The sequence below is a fragment of the Camelus dromedarius genome, chromosome 10 (genome assembly GCF_036321535.1).
Source record: "Camelus dromedarius isolate mCamDro1 chromosome 10, mCamDro1.pat, whole genome shotgun sequence".
Classification (NCBI taxonomy): Eukaryota; Metazoa; Chordata; class Mammalia; order Artiodactyla; family Camelidae; genus Camelus; species Camelus dromedarius.
This window is the reverse complement of record NC_087445.1, coordinates 54,388,922-54,409,984: the sequence shown is the minus strand read 5'-3', so window position 1 is coordinate 54,409,984 and position 21,063 is coordinate 54,388,922. Positions and strand designations below refer to the sequence as shown.

At 40.6% G+C, this 21,063-nt stretch overlaps 1 protein-coding gene across 3 annotated transcripts in view; it reads right to left on the bottom strand.

Annotated features, from left to right (window-relative positions):
• The window catches only part of SLC44A1 (solute carrier family 44 member 1), a 171,425-nt gene extending 151,794 nt beyond the window's left edge, over window positions 1-19,631 (bottom strand). For 2 of the 3 annotated variants that reach the window (XM_064490366.1, XM_064490365.1), the window contains exon 1: window positions 19,457-19,589. In XM_064490366.1, coding sequence (XP_064346436.1) covers window positions 19,457-19,492 — 36 coding nt within the window. In that variant the 5' untranslated portion in view covers window positions 19,493-19,589. Of the gene's footprint in view, window positions 1-19,456 lie in introns of all 3 variants that reach the window. The other variant, XM_064490367.1, reaches the window with a different exon arrangement.
• Window positions 19,632-21,063: the final 1,432 nt, after the last annotated feature.

Genomic DNA, 21,063 nt, shown 5'->3' with positions numbered 1-21,063 from the left:
AAAAGAAAAAAACTCAGCTGGAAGACACAAGATGCAGATACAGGGAGAAGCGAACTTAAAACAAATGCACACACATACGCACAGAGGGATAAAAACAGATGATGCAAAAATAAAAAAGAATACTAAAGAGTACAAAATAAAATACCATAGGAAATTAAGAACTCATAGCAGAAATAAAAATGCAATAGAAATCTGAAAGATAAAATTGAGGAAATCTACCAGAATACGGAGTAGAAGACAAGGAGTTCAGAAATGAAAGATAAGAAAAGTAAGGAACAGGGGAAACAGATGGGAAAGAATCAAGGAAAAAACTCAGGAAAATTTTTCCCAACTGCAAAATGCAAATTTCTAGACTAAAAGACACCTCTCCCACCATCCCCCAGGTGTCCATCATAATGAGATCCACAAAAGGCACATCACTGAAAAATGTCAGAACATAGGCCACAAGGAAGATCCTAAAAGGTTCCAGAGAGAATGTAACAAGTTTAATGCCGAAAAATGAAAGAAAGAAAAAGAAAAATTCAAGAATCAAGATGGCATCACACTTCAATAGCCACCCTAGCAGGAATAAGACAAAGGAACACATTTTAAGTTCTGAGAGAAAATAATTTCCAATGTAGAACTCTAAATCCAGCCAAGTATTAAATATGTATGAAGAATAAAAACAAGCAAGGTATCAAAAAAATTACCTCATGTATCCTTTCTTAGGAAGCTACTGAAGGAGGTTATTTTACCAAATTAAGGGCATAAACCAAGAAAGAAAACACCAGAGCAGGAACACTAATAGAAGAAATCAAAGGCTTGGGGAAAAAAATCAAAGGCTAAATAAACGGAGAATTGCACCACATTCACGGCTTGGAACACTCAATGGTATTTGATAATTCCTTCCTAACTCATCTATAGTTTCAACACAAGCCAAAGCCAAAATCCCAGCAGGATTTTGGGGGGGTAGATACTGATAAGCAGATTTTTAAATATAAGGAAAGGCAGAACTAGAAGAGTTAAAATTGCCTTTTAAAAAGAAGAAAAAAGTTAGAGGATTCACACTACCTGATTTCAATATATGCATATATACTATAAAGTTATCATAATCAAGACCATGTATTTGTGTCAAGACAGATCAATGAAACAGAATAGAAAGTTCATAAATCTATATAGTTGATATTTGAAAAAGGTACAAAGGCAATTCAATAGGAAAACTATAACTTTCATCAAATTGTGCTGGAGTAAGTAGACACCCATACGCAAACAAAAACCAAACAAAATCCCAACCTATATACCTCAAACCTTATCCTAAGCGTAAAGTGTAAAAACAGAAAGTTACAGGGCAGCGTGTTATCTAGCTGCTTGATTGAGGAAGTGTTCTGAGGGTCTACTTACTCCTGACACAGACTATCAACCAATTTTGGGTTTTCAACCTCTCTTCTCACCCATGCCCTCAGAGATCCCTGAGCCTTAGATTCCTGGTGATCTGGGTCTGTATTTATGCTATGTATTTGTCCTTTGGGGAAGGAGCAGAGATAAGTGCCTATGTTCAATCCCCCAAGTTGACTAGATTCATTGGTCTCACTCAAACACAGATGTTCTGAACTCTCCCCAGACATTCTAGTTTGAAGGCAGAATAAGTTTTCTTCCTCCAACTCTACTTCACCTTCTTCTCTTCTGCCTTTATTTTCCTTACACAGATTTGTAAAATACAGGAAGCCATAAAGCAATTTTTAAAATTTTCTAATATTTCTTTCTGGTGGGGGGAGAGGTAATTAGGTCTACTTATTATTTTTAATGGGGGTACTGGGGATTAAATCCAGGACCTTGGGCATGCTAAGCACACACTCTACCACTGAGCTATACCCTCCCCCTCAAAAATTTTTTTCTAATAATTTTTTAAAGTACGTGGGATCCAGATAATTGGGAAACCAGCACAAAGAAAACAAAGGGAATCCTCAGCATGATGTAAAGGGAGATCTCAAATGGACAGCCTTGCAGCAGGCCTGAAAAGTGGCCAGCCCAGACTGGAGCTCGGGAGAGATCTCATCAGAAAACTGAAAGAATAGCTAAGGTACGTGTGCTGACTCAAGGAACAATCATACAACCAGGCCAGAATTTAGAGGTCGATTAGTCCTCAATAAGCACGTAGAAAACTAGGTAAACAGAAGAACAACACAATTATTATCTCTAAGAACAACAGAAGATTATGTAGGAATGATGAAATATTACATGACTCATAACTCAGCTGTGAAGAGCATTCACACAGTCATAATGCAGAGACTGAACACTGATCCAAACAAACCTGATATGTATACAGTAGGATAAGGGTGGCTAGCAGCACGTACATGGGGGCAAGGAAGCATTTGGAAGAGAGCCCAGTCTTCGTCTTTCATGATAGAAGCCAAAATTAATGCCAAAAACTGATCAGGTGGTAGTAATATAAGCATGTTAGACATACAGAGGGAAATAACAGAAGATTTGAGTTCAAAGATGTAAAAGTGATGGCCTCAGAGCAGCAGCAAACAAGTGAAAGACCTTAAAAAAAAATCCTGCTACAAATGTTTGATTCTTTAAATATATATATATATATAGCTCTGACAAAAATAAAAATTAAATAAATCAAGCCCTAAGAGGGAAAAAAGGGGCACAGGATCTGGAATCATAACCCATGATACCTTGGTGGGTTGGACTGCAGACCTCAAAGTCCCCACCAGTTGTGGGATTCTGTAAAAGCATTCCAAGTAACCATCTCCTTTGACTCAGCAACTTCTAACGTGGGACTAGGACATGTGTGCCTCTTCCTTCTGCCCCACCTCCACCTCCTTTTAGCTTTCAGTATTTTTTTTCAAAAGTCCTAAATATATTCACATTTGATTAAAAATCACCTATAATATTTGTTGAAGCAACTGAGACATAAATACTGAAAGAGTAGAAAAGAAAAATGCATGTCTGAGTGGCAGAAGGCTGGAAGATAAATGAGAAGATGGTCTGATGCAGTGGTTAAAAGACAAACTAAAGCATCCACTCTGGGTCCTGTGGTTCCGTGGCTGTGGGACACTGAACAGGTCACAGTCCCCAGTTAGCTAAGAGATTCTGGGACCATGGTAAGAGCACCTGGGCTTCCTGGCAGGGTTAAAGGGCAGAGTTCCGTGGCTCAGTCGCTAGATGCAGACTAACAGCAAGAGAGCCACCTGAGATTGGTGAACAACAGCAAAGGGACACTTTTGATTTGTTTAATATTTTAAATAAAGTTTGCACTACCAAAGGGGGGAAAAATCACACCTCAGCTTAAATGTTGGTCATTTCAATGTGGAAATAAAAATATTAAACACATTACAGGTCCCATCTTTTCTACAGGACCACCTCGAGAGTCAGTGTGACTCGTCCATAGGCTTCAGGGGAGCTTTATTTTCTACTCAAGGACACTATTTTCTTTCACTCTGTGTAATGAAATACTGCTATGCCTACAGAGATAATAAATTTATCCCAAAGTTTACTGAACTCCGTCCTTACCAGTTAAGAGTAGACATGGATCATACTTCAAAAATAGTGACTATATTCCCTCAGGGTACTTTTGTATTTCCAGCTCGTAGTTTTAAAAATTAGCTTAGAATCTGCCAAGAAATTATCAGCACTCTGTACACTGTAAACCCTATGACTTTAGGCTACTTAACAAATAGACTCAGGTGCGCCCCGACACTCTGTGGACGCCCTTTTGCATGGACTGCATCCTTCCACAGGGAAAGTCTCCTTCTTGGTTGAATCCAGTACTTAGCAGCCTGAGCAGTGCTAGTCAGTAAATGCTGAATGGAACCACAGCATGTGCCTGGCCTGGAATTTTCTCTTTATTCTATCAATATTCTTGGTTCTCCTAGTTTCTTTCTTTTCGATGCCATCCTCTCACTGCTGAGCCACAGTCACAGGAAGGGATCATTTCTGCAGGCTGTTCTCCACCCTTCTGGTCACACTTTGAACAAAATACGTAGGATTTGTAACTCTACCCACTCTGCTCCCAGTTAGGCACTGAGAAGATGAGCCAAAAGAGCTTTCACTGTGCATCGTGCAATGCGGGTCAGTGGGAAAGAAGGAAGGGGGAGCACGCGGAAGCAGGAAGGTAAGCCTTCATTCTTATAAATCTATTAGCCAGTACTGCCCACCTAGCATACTTAGGTGCTGACGAAGCTCAGCGTCTCTAAATTATGTGCTCTTCTTTTTCCTGACTGGCTAGTATTAAAGACTTCATTATAATGTGGGAAAACATGCTAACAAGGTCAGGTTCAAAATCACCAGAATTAAAACATTTGGAATAGTAGCTTATTTTAATTTTCAGGTTTATTCCCACTTACCTCCATTGACAGGCTATATTTGTTTTAACAGTAATTCTGACCAGGATCATTAGCATCATAAACTAAAAATTCAGTCTCTGAATACCCCATCCCCCCACCACATATATGCAATAGACATTTACTGAAGATCTAGTATTGGTTAGCCCTTGTAATATCATCACTGTCCTGAATTCTTTCTCAAAACAAAAGACAGTCAGCATTCGATCGGGAGGTCCCATCTCCAGATGGCCATTTGGAGTGCTGTCTGGAGCAGTAACTATAACTGCCCTGCAATCACTTACTGAAGACCCAGAGGAAAAGAGAAGAAAATCCCCAAGCACAGAAGGTTGGTCCCTCTCTTGCTGTTGGCCAGGTGGCCTCACAGCAATTCAGATTCTGAAGTTTCAAAGTTGAAGGATCCTTTTGTAAACTACTTGCCCTTCCCTAACTTCTTAAATATCTCAATCTACAAATCAGAGAAACGATTCACACGAAAGGCGTTTAATTTATCATAAGGCTTTTTATAGTACGTTAGAGTGACTTGAAATGTATTTACGATTCTGTCAATATTGTGAAGAACGTGTTGAAGTTTGTGATGTGCTCAAACTCAGTTTCATGTCTGCTGAGCACTTCCTACTAAGGGTTACCTGATCAACAACGTTCTTGCTACTATACTCACTTTTGGTCTCACTTAAGGGAACTGAGAAGAAACATTACAAGCATTGTTCTTAAAAAGCTGTCCTGTAGATCAGTTTCTCAAGATGAGATGAAAAAAAAATTTTAAGGACAAATGAATTGAATGAGGTCAGTTAAGCCAAGTTAAATTGGTTTTGGGTATGGGAGTGTGGCGTGTGGGGCAATGAGCCTTTAATACACTGATACGGTGACTCCACAAAGGGGAGGGGGTAGAGGTTATCCACCCAGCAGAACTTCCCAAACTCTTCTGACCTCTATGAGGACCATCTGGTAGCCCTGGTACTATGGGAGCACTGATCTGGAGAAACCCTGCTTAAGGTGCTCTTACATAAGGAACATTTGTATCCTTAAATGGAAAGGCATGTGTAGGACCACCTAACAGAGCACAGAGCTCAGGTAAGTAGCAGGTCATGAGGAAGAATTCCCTCATCACAGGAGGTTCCCAACTGTTCCCTTATCACGATCTCGACAAGAAACATGTGTTTCCACTTGGTCTTAGTTAACTGTCTCAGATTAAACTACAAACTTTTAAAAACTATCACCAAATCCAGAAATGAATTCAACTTTAAAATGAAGTGTCTTATTAAAATATTTCAGAGGGAGGGTATAGCTCAAGTGGTAGAGCACATGGGTAGCATGCACGAGGGCCGGGGTTCAATCCCCAGTACCTCCTCCAAAAATAAATAAATAAATCTAATTACCTCTCCCCTCTAAAAATAAAAAAAATATTTCCATACCTTCATAACTGAAATCTGCTTCAACCACCAATGTCTACTCCAAAATGTTTTTCTTGATGTAAAAGTATAGCTAGTTTCAATATATTTAATATGCTAGATTTTAAAACTTGATGTTTTTATAACCGTCTTCCAACATATGATGTTTTTAGAATTTATGAAAATACAAAATCACATGCCAAATAGATTTGAAAAAGCTGAGTTTTTAAAGCACAGATTAGTTTAAAAAAAAAAATTTCCAGGTTTTGCCCCAGTGGTAAAAATCTCTGCCTTTGTAATTTGATTCTTATGTGCTAGAGTCTTCATTTGTGCTAGAGTCTTCAACTTCACCATGGCCATTTTCTTCACCCTTTCCTTTCTTAATGCTCCTGAGCCCACTGATACTCATTATTAAATAATGTTAGCAAAAAATGTTACCATCAATTACATTAACCCTTTCAGAGGCCATGGATCTCCAAAGACTGACCAAATATATAAATACACATTCCTTATTTAAAACTGCGTTCTTGAGAATCTGAGTTTTGGGAAAAGGACACCACTGTAGTCATATTTAGTAAACTTACTGCCATGATAGACTTGTTCCAACTTAAGTTCTTGGAAAAAATTGTAGAAGGACTCAGGAGGAAATGAACAGTATTCAAGGTCCCCAGTGTCTGAAGTTTATAACCACCACTTATAAAGACTCTGTTCCAAACTGTCATACCCTGACCTTAGTTTGGGGTGCAATGACTTAAAACCAACCCTCTCACCACACACAGACACTTTAAAGCCAGAATAAACTGTACACACAAGCTCTGAATTTAAGTGACAGAAAGTGACATCTAAGCTACATTTAATATAGTACTTAAATATAGTTCTCAGTACAGCAGAGGGAAGGGAATGCAGTACAGAAGGGAATGCACAGGTTTTGATCTATCCCCAGCTTTACACTACTTGGGGACCTTGGGCAAGCTGCCTAGGCTTTCTGAGCCTCAGTTTCTTAATCTGTAAAATGGGGCTAACACTGGTACCCATCTCAGAGTGGCAGGAATAAAATGAAATTTATTATATAAGAGCAGACAACTAGGGACTAAAAGCAGGGAAAATCTAGTGGCCTGCTCTCATATTCCATGCTCTTTCATTCCCCTGGGAGACCACTCGTCCTTAGAGCATCTCCTTGATGCACATGACTTAGAGCATTTTCAGCTGCCTATGGGAAATCACTATGTGGAGGTATTAATATCATTATCACCTCAAATTCAGTTCCCACAAAATTAAACTCATCTTCCCCTCCCCACATACTCCACATACTAGTCTCCATCTCAACTCACATGTCTACCAATTATAATACCCTTCTCCCATTACACAGTACTCTAAACTGGTTTATCCCTCTCCTTTACCCCACATACCAGATGAAGGGAGGAAAATCTGCCCTATTTCAAGTCCACAATGTCTCCTCCGGTTCCCACTTACAGTGCTGGTTCGAGTTACTGAACAGCTTCCAGGGTGGCCCCTGGTTTCCTTTCTCCTGCTTTACGCACAGGCAAGGCTCAGATCACTTCCCCTTAAATCACTCAGAAAAACCCTCCATGGCTGCCCATTCCCCTCCCCTTCAAATAGCGAAATCTTCCCTACATGTAATATTTCTCTCTGCTCTGGCCAGGTCTCCTTTCCAAATTGACACACAGTAAGTTCAAGGCTGCCTTGCCTTTGTTCTAGCTGTTCCCATTCATTTCACTGTAATGTCTTCTCTTGTCCCTGCTTTGTACTAAAATCCGTCTGTCCTCCCACTCTTTCTAAGCCCATCCTTCAAGGCCAAATTGAGGCTGACTTCCAGGAAGCTCACTCACCAACCAGTCCATCCTTTCTTGCCTTCTCCATTCCCTGAACTCCTAACCACCCAATTTATTATTGCTGTTCATTTCATCCTTAGCACTCATCTTCCAGACACAATTTAAAAATTTTGGAAGTTGGGGTCCCTTTTCTAAAACCCAAACACAGGATTTGTTTAGGGGAGCATTAATGGATAGGAGAACACCTGAGAGATTTAGTTCATATTAATATCATGTCTGAGACAGTTTCATGGGTTGTGCAGTTTGACACAAGCCTGTGAGGCAGGTTTTATTATTGTTCACATTTTACAGCTGGGGAAATTGAGGTACCAAATGTTACAGAATTTGGCCCAAATAACCCAGCTGGGGACAGAGCAGAGCTTTCAAACCATACAGTCTGGCTATACAGCCCACGTTCCTATCAGGACAAGGTGCTGTTTAATTTTTGGATTCTAATAGACCTTTAGAGCATCAGTAGGGAAAGGATTTCTTATAAGGATGGCAGAAGGTGACTTGCTGATTAGGGAGGATCACTTAGTTGAAGATGGTGAAGTGAGACACATATAATAGACTAAATTCAACTGAATTTTATATCAAGAAAATTTTACACTAGAAATATTATGTTCAAAATTAAATTCTTTTGCTATTATAAATAAAGCCACATGGAAAGATTCTTACATCTAGCATTACTATACTTTTGGATTACTAAATAAGTGGTATCAACTTTTTTACGGCTTTCCATGTATGTTATCAGTGTCCCAAAAGAGTAATTCCAATTTATTGAGCAAATCAATAAAGTATACTTGAGTCAAAACCACATGAGCAATTAATATCATTCTGTTAACTTTGGTAAAAGTTACAGAAGAAAAGGGTGTCTCTGTGCCCTTAATTTGATTAGATTATCAGCAAGATTTAACATATTTTAGTTATTATTTCCTCTTCTGTAAATTAGCTATTTGTTGCAGAAATGCAGTTTTTATACAGTGAGAACTCTTTATATCACAGAGATAGTCTACATAATAATGTGAGTCTTCAGTTTTACTATTTATATCAAAAAAAAAACTGAAATTAAACAGAAGAGGGGGGGAAAAGGCTCTCTTTTTACTTTTCTGTTCTAGTATATGCCACTCAGTATTATGGCTCCTTAAGTGCATCGGGTAGGAATGGAAAGAAAAGGAAGGAAAAAGAAAGTTTTAGGGCAAAGGAGGGGAAATTAAAAAAAAAAAAAAAAAAGTACCAATCAAACAGAAAAACAGAAGTGAGAAGTGAGAAAAGCCAGAAAAGGAAATTGAGTGCTTGAGAGGGAAGAGGTTATCCTAACCCCCAAGGTTCTTTTGGGGCCCACTGGTTGTGGGAATACTAATTAGCTACTTAACCATTATTCCAACCTTAAATGCTCTTCTTTATCCAGAAGCTATCCTCGCCTCAGAGGGAGAAAGAGGCAGTGGGGGTGGGGAAGAGAGCTATGGGGAGGGGTGCTTTGGCAGTGGCTAGAGCAGTATCACTGGGGAAATAGGAAGATAATTGTGTGATTTTCAACTATGAACAGTGAAAAGTTTTATAACAGAGCGATAAGCAAAACGTTAGGAAACACTATAAAAGTGTGATTTTATAGGCAGAGGAAAATGGCAAAACTACGTAGCAGATATTATCAGCTGCCTACCCAGTCACCGTTCCCACTCCGCACCCTCCACCCAGCCTTGCTGGCACAGTCCTAATTTTGTTCTGGTGTTGCTCAGCCCTCCACTTGACTCAGAGGGAAATCCTGGTTAGTCTAAGCCAATTACAGAGCCCTTCCCTTGCCTCCTCCGTGCTAGAGATTGTTCAGGGATGAGTGTGCAGCCCTCCCCAACTCCTATTAAAGGAAAACCACTGGAGATTGTCAGCTCAGCAAAAGATGAGCCCACAACAGTCACATCCATCTTGAGAGCTACCTTCCTTAAAATGACAAAGAGAGAGAACTCAGGTCCTCATTGACACCAAAAAGCCACTGAACTTACCAAGCTGGAAGCCACCCTACCTCTCAACTTATATGAGATAATAAGTTTTCCTTAATGTTTTAGCTGTTTAGATGTAAGGTCTTTTATTTCTTATAGCTGAATCATCCTTAAGTGGCTCATAACAAAACCTTACTAGACTGTTATCATCATTCAATATTACAATGTGATCAAAGGAGCCAACTTTAATACCTTCACTGCTCCTTGAATATCTTGAAGTAACCATGTATTTTCAATTTTTCCACTTTTTTGCTGTTTTCCTTATTTTATGTTATACAAATGTATCCAGAAATCAAACACTCCTGTTCAACAATTTTCAGCATATCTGACCTTAAAAATTAGGACAAAAATAAGCTTTTAGGAGCTTCCTTACTAAATAAATGTCTAAATATTTGATTATATGGCATGTTGCAGAGAACAGTTAAAAAGAGTAATAATACTATCTTCACAAAAATAATAAATTCCAGCAGTTTATCCATCAAATTTTTTAAAGTAAATCCTGTTACACACTTGATATGAAATCAGAAGGGAGTCCATCGAGGGAAAAAAACTAACAACACCCTGTTGAGTATATTAAAACATACTGAAAAATGTAAATCTCTTTCAGAAATCACTTTAAAAAAAAAGTACTAATTTTGATACAATACATAAATTCAAAATTGGAACATTATGCTATGCTATATTCCAATAAACAAGAAAACACAAAATATTAAAAGGGAAGAAATATTACTGTGCTAGAAACTTTAATCATTTTCACAGAGTGAATTCCCACAGTAGAAATAAAAATGCCTCTTCAATGACTTAAGTTTTTCACCAGCTCAAACCCTTTTTCTAACTCTGCACATAAAGTATCCATCTGTGCCTGCAAAAACATCAGCACTGTAAATCCAACTGCCCCGTTATTGGAATGGACTAGTCTTTTCCAAGCTACCTTGACACAATTATTTACACCTCTATAAGTACACTTGTTTCACCTGTGCGATGTACACCTGCAACAGACAAGCTGCTTAGGATAGCTGCTAAAAATTCTGTTGAGCACCTTCTTCAAAAATATTTGTCCCTTAAAAAAATTTCCTATCAAATTTTAAAACATCAGAATCTCTAAGGGAGGAGTTCATTCACATCCACCCATGGAAGGAAAAAGAACATTTATTAATTTGTTCAAATATTTCACGAGCACCTACCATGTACCAGGTACCAGCTAAGCACAGAGAATAACAGCAATGAACAAAGCAGACGTGGTCTCTCTCTTCATCAGCTCAGTCTAGATCAAGGGTCAGCAAACATATTCCATAAAGAACCAAAGAGTAAATATTTACACTCGCAGGCCATAAGGTCTCTGTCACAACTATCTACTCAACTCTGCTGCTGTAGCATGAGAGCAGCTGTAGGTGACACATAAACAAATGAGTGTGGTTATTTGTGGACAATGAAATTCAAATTTCATATACTTTTTATGAAATAAATTTCTTATGCAATAATATTCTTCTTTTAAGAAGTAAAACTTTCACTGTTTGCAGATGACATGATACTATACATAGAAAACCCTAAAGAAGCTACCAGAAAACTAGTAGATAGAGCTCATCGATGAATTTGGTAAAGTTGCAGGATACAAAATTAATATGCAAAAATCAGTTGCATTTCTATACACTAACAACAAAATAGCAGAAAAAGAAATTAAGGAAACAATCCCATTTACCATCACACCAAAAAGAATAAAATACCTAGGAATAAACCTACCCTAGGAGGCAAAGGACATGTACTCTGAAAACCCTAAGACACTGATAAAAGAAACAAAAGATGACATAAACTGATAGAAAGATATACTGTGTTCTTGGACCGGAAGAATCACTATTGCTAAAATGGTCATACTACCTAAGGCAATAGACAAATTCAGTGCAATCCCTATCAAAGTATCAATTACATTTTCCCCAGAGCTGGAACAAAAAACATTAAAATTTGTATGGAAATACAAAAGACCCTGAATAGCCAAAACAGTCTTCAAAAAGGAGAACAGAGCTGGGAAAATCATGCTCCCTGGCTTCAGACTATACTACAAAGTTACAGTAATCAAAACAACATGGTACTGGCACAAAAACAGACACACAGATCAATGGAACAGGATAGAAAAGTCCAGAAATAAATTCATGCACTCAATCGATGACAAAGGATGCAAGAATATACAATGGAGAAAAGACAGTCTCTTGAACAAGTGGTGCTGGGAAAACTGGACAGATACCTGTAAAAGACTGAAATTAGCACTTTCTCTCACACCATATAAAAAACAAACTCAAAATGGATTAAAGACCAGATACTATAATACTTCTAGAGGAATACATAAGCAGAACACTTGGACATAAATCACAGCAATACATTTTTCAAACCAGCTTCTAGAGTAATGGAAATAAAAGCAAAAATAAATAAATGGGACCTAATTAAAAGCTTTTGCACAGCTAAGGATACCATCAACAAAATGAAAAGACTACCTACAGGATGGGAGAAAATATTTGCAAGTGATGCAACTGACAAGGGACTAATTTTCAAAATATACAAACAGTTCATTCAGCTTAATATCAAAAAAATGAACAATCCAATCAAGAAATGGGCAGAAGACCTGAATAAACATCTCTCAAAAGAAGACATCCACATGCCCAATGGGCACATGAAAAGATGTTCAACATAGCTAATTGTTAGAGAAATGCAAATCGAAACTACAATGAGATATCACCTTACACAGGTCAGAATGGCCATCATTAGCAAATCCATAAACAATAAATGCTGGAGAGGGGGTGGAGAAAAAGGAACCCTCCTACACTGTTGGTAGGAATGTAAATTGGTGCAGCCATTATGGAGGACAGTATGGCAGTTCCTTAAAAAACTAAAAATAAATTTACCATATGATCCAGCAATCCCACTCCTGGGCATATATCTGGAGAAAATATAATTCAAAAAGACACATGCACCCCAATGTTCACAGCAGCACTATTTACAATAGCCAAGACATGGAAACAACCTAAACGTCCATCAACAGATGACTGGATAAAGAAGTTATGGTGTATACATATATATGTATATGTATATGTATATATATACACATACATACATACACATACACATATACATACAATGGAATACTACTCAGTCATAAAAAAGAAGAAAATGCCATATGCAGCAACATGGATGGACATGGAGATCGTCATTCTAAGGGAAGTAAGCCAGAAAGAAAAAGAAAAATACCATATGATATCACTTATATGTGGAATCTTAAAAAAAGAAGAAAAAAGACACAAATGAACTTATTTACAAAAGCAGAAACAGACTCACAGACATAGAAAACAAACTTATGGTTACCAGGGAGTAAACGGGGTGGGAAGGGATAAATTGGGAGTTCAAAATTTGCACCTCTTAGGGCTTGATGGAAATGTTAGGTATCTTGATTGTGGTGGTGGTTTCATAGGGGTATATATCTATCAAAATTCATCAAATTGTACATCTGAAATATGCATAGTTTACTGTACAGAAATTATACCACAACAGAGTTGTTTTAAAAAATAATATCCTTCTTTTGAGTTTTCTTCAACCATTTGAAAATACAGATTCCATTTTTAGCATTCGTAGCTTGCAATCCATACTAAAACAGGTAGCCAGCCAGATGTGTCTCATGGGCTGTAGTTCTGCAAACTCCTGGTCTAGACATTAACTGTGTAATTATTTATTGCTTAAAATTTCAAAGGGAAAACACATAAGGCTGTGAGAGTTAATGAGGAGGCAAGGCCTGGTTTGAAGGATCAAGGAGCCTCTTCCAAACAAGTGACGCTGAGGCTGAAAGTTAAAGGATGAGCAGCAGCCAGCCAAAGGCCTGGGGAAAAAAAGCAAAGAGCTTTCCAGACAACTGAAAAGCATAAGCAAAAGCCCTAAAAGAAGAAGGAATACAATCTACTGAAGAATCTGTGATGCTGGAGCACAAAGAGTAAGGAGGAGCACAGCAGGAAGTGACAGTGATGCTGGAGGTAGAGACCAGCCCACACAGTGCAGTTGGCTAAGGTCGGAGATTCCGGTCTTTGTCCTAAGAGTATCAGAAATCACGAAAAGGTTTCAAGTAGGTGGGGGACACAACCAGCTTGGGATTTCTTAAAGATCACTAAGACTGCAGTATGGAGAAAAATTAGAAGGGAGCATGAATGAAGATGGAGAGATGTATAAGCAAGGTTCCACCCGGAGGTAACAGAAGCCTGGACTAGGGGGCTGGCAGTGGAGTTTAGAAGGTAAATGAGGCAAGATATGATGACTAGACATGGAAGAATGAAAGGCAGGTTTCCTACATGCCTCAGGTTTCCAGTATCCACACCAGGATACTGGTATCATTCACTGAACCAGAGACTGGAAAAGATATGTGTGTATGTGTTTACAAATTCTGAGTTGTTTATGACATGCTGAGTTTGAGTTGCCCAAAAGATACTTCAGTGGAAGTGCTAAGCAGTTAGTGAACATGAGGGTTAAAAGCCAGGACAGAACTGGTTTCAGTCCAGTAATTCAGTTTGGGAATTGTCAGCATACAGATTGTAACTCATACCACAGGAGGAGATGGAATTACCTGAAGCCAGGGTATGTAACAGAGGTTTTCAATCTTGGCAGAACATGAAAATCACCAGGGGAACTTTAAAATCTTTTGATGCCCAGGCACTATCCCTGGACCACAAATCAGAATCTCTAGGAGGAGGACCCAGGCATCAGTATTTTTTAAAGTTCTCAATGTGTTTTCAATGTGCAGCCAGGTTTGCAAAGACAAGACTTAAAACATTAAGAATTAACAGTAACTACAGAAAGATCAAGAGACTAAGAGACCAAGTAGGTTTCTAGTCCTAGCTTCCTTATAATGCATCTCTCTGACCTCAGACTACTTCGTATCTCTAAATTCTAGTTTAGCTCAACAGAAAAGTGAGATAGTACGCCTAGTTTATCTCTAATATCCCCTAGAGTCCCAAAAATCTGAGCCAAAGTTTCAAAATTGAAATATTTCTTTCTTCTAGGAGAAGGGATAGTAGTGAGGAGACAGAAAAATAGCTATTAACCAATTACTAGTAATAGATAGAATATATTTCTATAAATAAATATCCTCCAAACCAGTAACATTTCTAAACAATAGGATTAACACATCAAACAGTATTTGTTAAGCCCAGAAACTTAACAAATTTTGGACTAGTTTTGCTATATTATACTACGTTGTTCTGCAGCCAGCTAACTGCAAAGTGGCATGAATTTAACTTGCAAATTCCTTAACTCAAAATGTTACTGAGTGGAACTTTTCTAAAGACAAAATGAGCTGAAATTTAAGATTTGAGAGGCATGCATCCGAACACAAAAGGGAAGCACAGGACTCAGATTCAGAAGAGCTGAGATGAAGTCTGGATCAGTCACTTAGTAGCTCTGAGTGAGCTGAGTAGCAGCCAAATTTCCCAATGTCCAAGTCTCAACCTCCTCAGGTGTAAAACAGAAGTAAGTTTAACTTCAGAGTTATTGGAGAAATTAAAACATGAAAATGGCTGTGAAAAATAGCTATACAAAAAGTATTACCATTTTTTACTTAATTTTCCAGCCAATTTTAACATTAACTTTGATTTACATATTTTGAGGGGTAGATCTTCTATGCTAACCACATAGTATTCAGAAGAAGAAAAAACCAATTGTCTTCATGCCATGACTTTTTCTTCCAGTTAGAGTGGGTCTACTTCGCTGGGCATATTTTAATGGAAGAACTTAGTCTCCGTTGGTAATTCCCACTACACTCTTCAGATTTCATTTTTACCCTCTGACTTCAAATTCCACAAAGCAGAAGGAGACTACAGCACTTTTAAAATTCTGTTAAGGAACAGTTAACATACTTAGAAGTTAACCAGTATTTGTGAACCACTTGCTTGTTTTCCATTACACCCAAGGCAAGATATGAGATCTAGAAAACACAGTTAAATATATAGCTCTCAATTTGAAGACATGGGAGGAGACCATAGACATGAACAATTTCTCCTAAAGTCAGACTGACAAGGGGCAGTTTGTTCAACCAGAAAGATTCTCCTCCACCCCGCTTACAATTTCTAAGGTTAGAACCGAAGGACGCAGAACTTCAGAGCACTTGCGAAATCTCCTGGCCTCCAAAGCACTGCTGTGAGAAATAATGATCTAGCCATTAACGACAAAGACTGTCGGCAATTTGCTAAGTAATCTTTCAAAAGCCTCCTTCATTCAAACTGGTTTGTCAATGGGAAAGAACATTTCATAAATCTGAAGATTTACAAGTGAACTTTGAAGTTTAACATTACAAGAATAGAAATTATGGCAGGTTATAACAGAACAAACGAATTATGGAGAGTTGGGAATAAATTTTAAGAGTCTTAGGGAGGATTAGCGCTGTAAAAAGAAACTCAAGACATCTCACGTTTATGTCCCCTTCAAAGAGATTTTTAGGCAAAGGCTATCATGTGTTAGCTTGTTCTGAGCAATTACTAACATTAGCAAGTAACTTGCAGTGGTCACTAATTAAAACAAAACAAAACAAAACAAGGATTCCACAAGAGTTCTATAAACATATCTAAGAGTCCTTAAGATTCTTAGATACACATTTCTGTTACAGCACAAATAATTTTGCCAATAATTTCTTCTTTTAGCAATGAAACACAAGTTAGTACAGACTGTGACACTTTTATTTAAAACTGAAAACAGGATAATTATTTTGATGGCAAATTATGATATCCAGACAGTGCCAAGAAAATGAAAATAATACCAGGACAGACTACAAGAGATGAAACAGTTTGGAAGACAATAAACTCTTTTATGAGAGTCTACAACATAGCAAGAGTCTACGTGGGAAAATAAATTATATTTCAAAAGTGACTCCCTACTACAAAAAGGAAACATACTATATTTACATTTATAAAACCTGCCAGGGCTTTTCAGTTGCTGACGATAATAATGAGAAAAGCTAAGCCAAACTGCAGATTACCTCAAAGCACGTTGTTTGATGTGCTGTGCAGGTTATCATTAGAGTCTGCAGACAAGCTCTTTTAAGATGTTATAGCCACTGCTCCAACTAAAATATAAGCACTAAGAAGAGCACCAGTGAAAAGAAGAAAAAAAAACCTGCTCAATTGTGCAAACTGATGGTACCATCGACAGAATAGGAAATAATGTGGGAAAGGCAGGCAAATTTTAAAACAGCTCAAATTTGAGCTTAGAAGAGGATGGCTTGGTGGAATTAGTCCACCAGCTCATGGAAGTAAAACAGCACACGATTCAGGGCTGGATTCATATTCAATGTTACTTGTCCACCAGATGTTCAAATCTGTGTATCTATATATTCTGTTCATTGACTATCACTGAGCAACTATTATATACAAGGTATAGTGAGGAACTGCAGTGGATACAAAGATATGGAAAATAAAAGCAGCTCCTATACTAAAGAAGCTTACAAGCCAGCAGAAGGGGTGAGAGAAACATTCTGCCTGAAAATCCAGGCCTCTGAGTAGTTCAAAGTACTGTGGAGGTTCACGGGCTAGAGAAGATATGCAGCTGCGTCCCTATCTTGTTTCAATACGACACATATAGATACTATATTATACTAACTGGCAATGCTCCAGAAAGCGGCATTAAAATGCAGCAGATTGATAATATTTCACAAATGAAGAACAGATGCCAAAATCTCAAATAACAAAACCAAAAAAATATGACCAGCTCATTGGCACAAAACCTGCTCCTCAATGCTCCACCGAACACTACAAGTCCCTAAAGCTGAACTTAAAGGCATGTGACAGCTGTTGATTGGTTATAGGAATCCACGGGAAAAAAAATGCACCCCTTGGGGTGCATGACATACATCTTGTCTGTAGAACATGGCATGATGGAACAGTGGCTGCAAGAGGAGGAAAAAGCAAAGAAAATGTATGTGACAGCATTCTGAAAAGTAAGATGTGAAGTAGTCAAATATAAGACCTGTTATTAAAGCAGAGTTTTGATCCACCATCCATCTCTCCCAAATTTAATTGTCCAAACACTGACCGAGCCATCCATAAACTATCAATACTTTCCTGTCTTAAAGGCATTTCACCACCAAAAGAGGATGCAAAGTAACCCAGTTCTTTAAAGAAAGGCAACAGGAAAAATACTTTTTTGGTGAAAATGATACTTAAGTAAATATTAGATGAACAGCACCCAACTGAATTCCCCCCAATACACACAAAATCCCTAACCAGTTGAAAGGCACTGTGTGATTCCACACCTTTATCTGTTAATATGAAAACCATGGTCTATCGACCTCTCCTTCATAACATCACTACATACAGTTTTTCTTTGTTACTCTAACTGAACAGGAAGGTTTAACTAACTAAACCAATCACCCTGACTGGTAGAAAGAAGGAAAGGGGGTAAAAAAAAGCACACGAGTAAGCAAACACTCAAAAAAGGAATGGACAAATAAGATGGATACTTAATAAAACATAAATGTCCTCCATTCATCTGCAATTCTAGTCATTTTCTAACAGAGCTCAGATTTTCAGAACAAGTATGCAGGTTATTTAAAACTTGAGTTATATATAGTCATTTAGCAGCAGCAAAAACACTTCTGGCATTATCACAGATGCTAGATTTCTGAAGGAATTTTTTCCCCAAATTAGCGTTTTTCTTCTCCAAGAACTGACCAGCTTTTATTTCTAAAAACAAAAGCCCTTTTCTCCCCCCAAAACAAACAAAATCAAAGACCACAGTTAAATTCTACGCTAATGAAACTGTAAGATTACATCCCAGGCGTTGTCAGAGCCTATTTTTCATACACCACCACCAGACAGTTTGATGCAGTATTCCTGATTGCTTTTTATCGTATTTGTAAATACACTCACTAATCCACTAAATTAGGTAATTTACAAACAGGTCCTCTCAGTTATTAGTGGCCAGCAGTCAAGTCCTATTACATTTGATTCTTATACAGTTGTCTAAACATTTCCATCCAGGTTAAGGGCTCAGATCGGCGAGAGGGAGGCTAGCGAAATTTGGATGGGGGCAGGGTAGAAGCTGAGAGAAATCTCTGCATCTCAGCCTTCAGCGACAACATTCAGCCAGTGCCCACAGAAAAACTAAATTCGGCACCTCTTCCTCCTGTTACACTGGCAACAAAGAGGGAGTTTCCGTAACGCTCCCGTCACCCACCAGGTGCCCAATCTCCTTCCCAGCCCAGTCCCCGCGCTCCCGCAGGGGCCTCGGTGTGAGAAGAGGCCGCGGTGCCCGGGGTCAAGGCACAAAGGGGGGATGGGTGGCAGCGAGCGGCCAGGATCGGGGAAGTGGGTTGTACAAGGGCTCTGGGACCTGCTTAAACACTTAGAGCCTGGACGGGGGCGGCGGGCGAGAGAAAGGGGCAGAATATCTAATCGAGCAGAAACTGTAATAAGGTGGGAGTAGGGTAAACAGCCCATGCTGGGGGTACTCCTCCAGGGAGCACAGAAAACAGTCGGTGGATGGGGAGGATAAAGACTCCAAGGAGGTGGGAAGAGAGGAGCCAGGCCCGGAAGACGGGGGAAAGGGGTGCCACCTGGGGCAGGGAGCAGGCGCCCGCGTTGCCTCTACCTGCAGGCTGGCGGGACGGGCCGCTCAGGTGTGACTGGGAGGAAGCGGCCAAGTCGGAAAGGGGCCGGCAGCGTTAGGGGCGTCCCGGGGGCCGCGCAGAGGCGTCTGCGAGTCGGCAGTCACCGGAGCAAGCGCGGGGGCATCTGCGGGACAGGGGGAGGCGGGATGGGGAGGCGGGTGTGGGGGCCTGTGGAGTGCACAGTGGGCTGAAGGGAAGCTCGCGGGTGGTGGGAGGCGGCGGGCGCCCGCGGGGCGGGGGAGGCATCCGGGCGGGCGGCCGGGAGGCGGGAGCCCCTCACCTGCGCGGCTGAGGAGGCGGAGCTGCAGCAGCCCATGGCGGGGCCGGAGGAGCCCGGAGGCGGCGCCGGGCGCGCAGCTACGCCCCGGAGCCCCTCGGCATGCGAGCCGGCGGGCGCCCGGGGAGGGCGCGGCCTGGCCCCGCACGGCTCGGCGGCGGTGGCGGCGGCTCGGGCGGCGGCGGGTACTCAGGGGGCGGCGCGGCTCGGGGCGGGCGCCGGCCACATCCCACGGCGGCGGCGGTGGTGGCTGCGCTGCTCCTGCTCCGCTCCTGCTGCTGCAGCTGCTCCCCAGCGGAAAGGGGCGGGCGGCGGCGGCGGCGCCTCCCCCTGTCCCCCGCCTCCCGCCTCCCGCGCCCAGTCCCTCTCCCGCTCCCTCTCCCGGGCCGCCGCCTCCTCAGCGCGGCGCGCGTCTCCCATCAGACTCCCCGCCCCCAGTGCAGCGCCGCGCGGGCGGCCGGGCGGCTGCGGCCAAAACGAGGCCGGGCCCTTCGGCGCGCGTCAGAGCCTGCGCGGTGCCGAGCCCATTTAGCGGTGGCACCGAGGCAGAGCGCTACCTCGGGGCGAGAGGGCGCCTGAGGCTGGGGCGCCCGAGGACTGGGCAGGCTCGCAACCGAAATGGGGTCGGGTTGCTTCCGGACCCACGAGGCACGGGCACGGGCGAGGCGGGCGGAGCTGCTCGCTATCCACACTGGGCTCGCAACCTGAGGACCCTAGTGGCTTCTTACCTCTCAGGTGGCTGATTTTCATCCAGAGCAAAGCTTATTTCATCCAAATAAGCCCCTGGAAAACGACTAGGTGATAGAAGATGAGGAGAAACAAGCATCTGTTGCTACTCTCCCCATTTTGCTGATGTGGAAACTGAGCCTTGAAGGACACTAAGAGCTTAATGGAATGCACCCAAGGTCGAAATTGATACAAAGGGCTGAAAATAGGGAAAAGGTAAAAACCCCTCCAGGGCTCTCAATTCAGAACCATATTGGATCTGAAGGAAACTTTTTATACAGAATAACACACGGAAAACAATAGGCGGGTAGTAACTCATCATACTAAAACATGTATACTAAGGGCATGCTAAATTCGATAATTTGCAGGCACTGGGAATAAAGAGGTGAGCAAAAGAGACAGTTTCGGCTCTCTTACTAGTCCCCGTTGCTACATGAATATGCTATGCAGTATCAACAAGTTAGAGTAGGCGTAGTGACCACATTCAAGAAATTTACAACCCTTAAGTCGTTGAGAAATAGTGTGAGGTAAGAAAATGTGGCAGAAATAAAACTAAAAGATCATACTTAATATTAAGAGAACCACTTCAAGGTACGGTTATAAACCTTTTACATGTTTCATTTCATCCTGTCAAAGAAAGTCTTAAAGACAGTTAGAAAAGAGAGAAAAAAAAAAGTTTATTGCCAAGGTGCAAGGGAGACTCTAGAAAGCCTGGCTCATGGAGTGAAGGACAGCAAGTTGTAAAGACTACTCAAAGTCTACAGGGAAAAAATAGCACAGAAGTAAATTGGCTTCACGTGCCTTGAAAAGGAATCTAAGCAAAGAAAAGTCAAGATGGGAACCTGGGGACAGCCAAAGAAGAGGCCAAAAAAGAAATTCCAGTT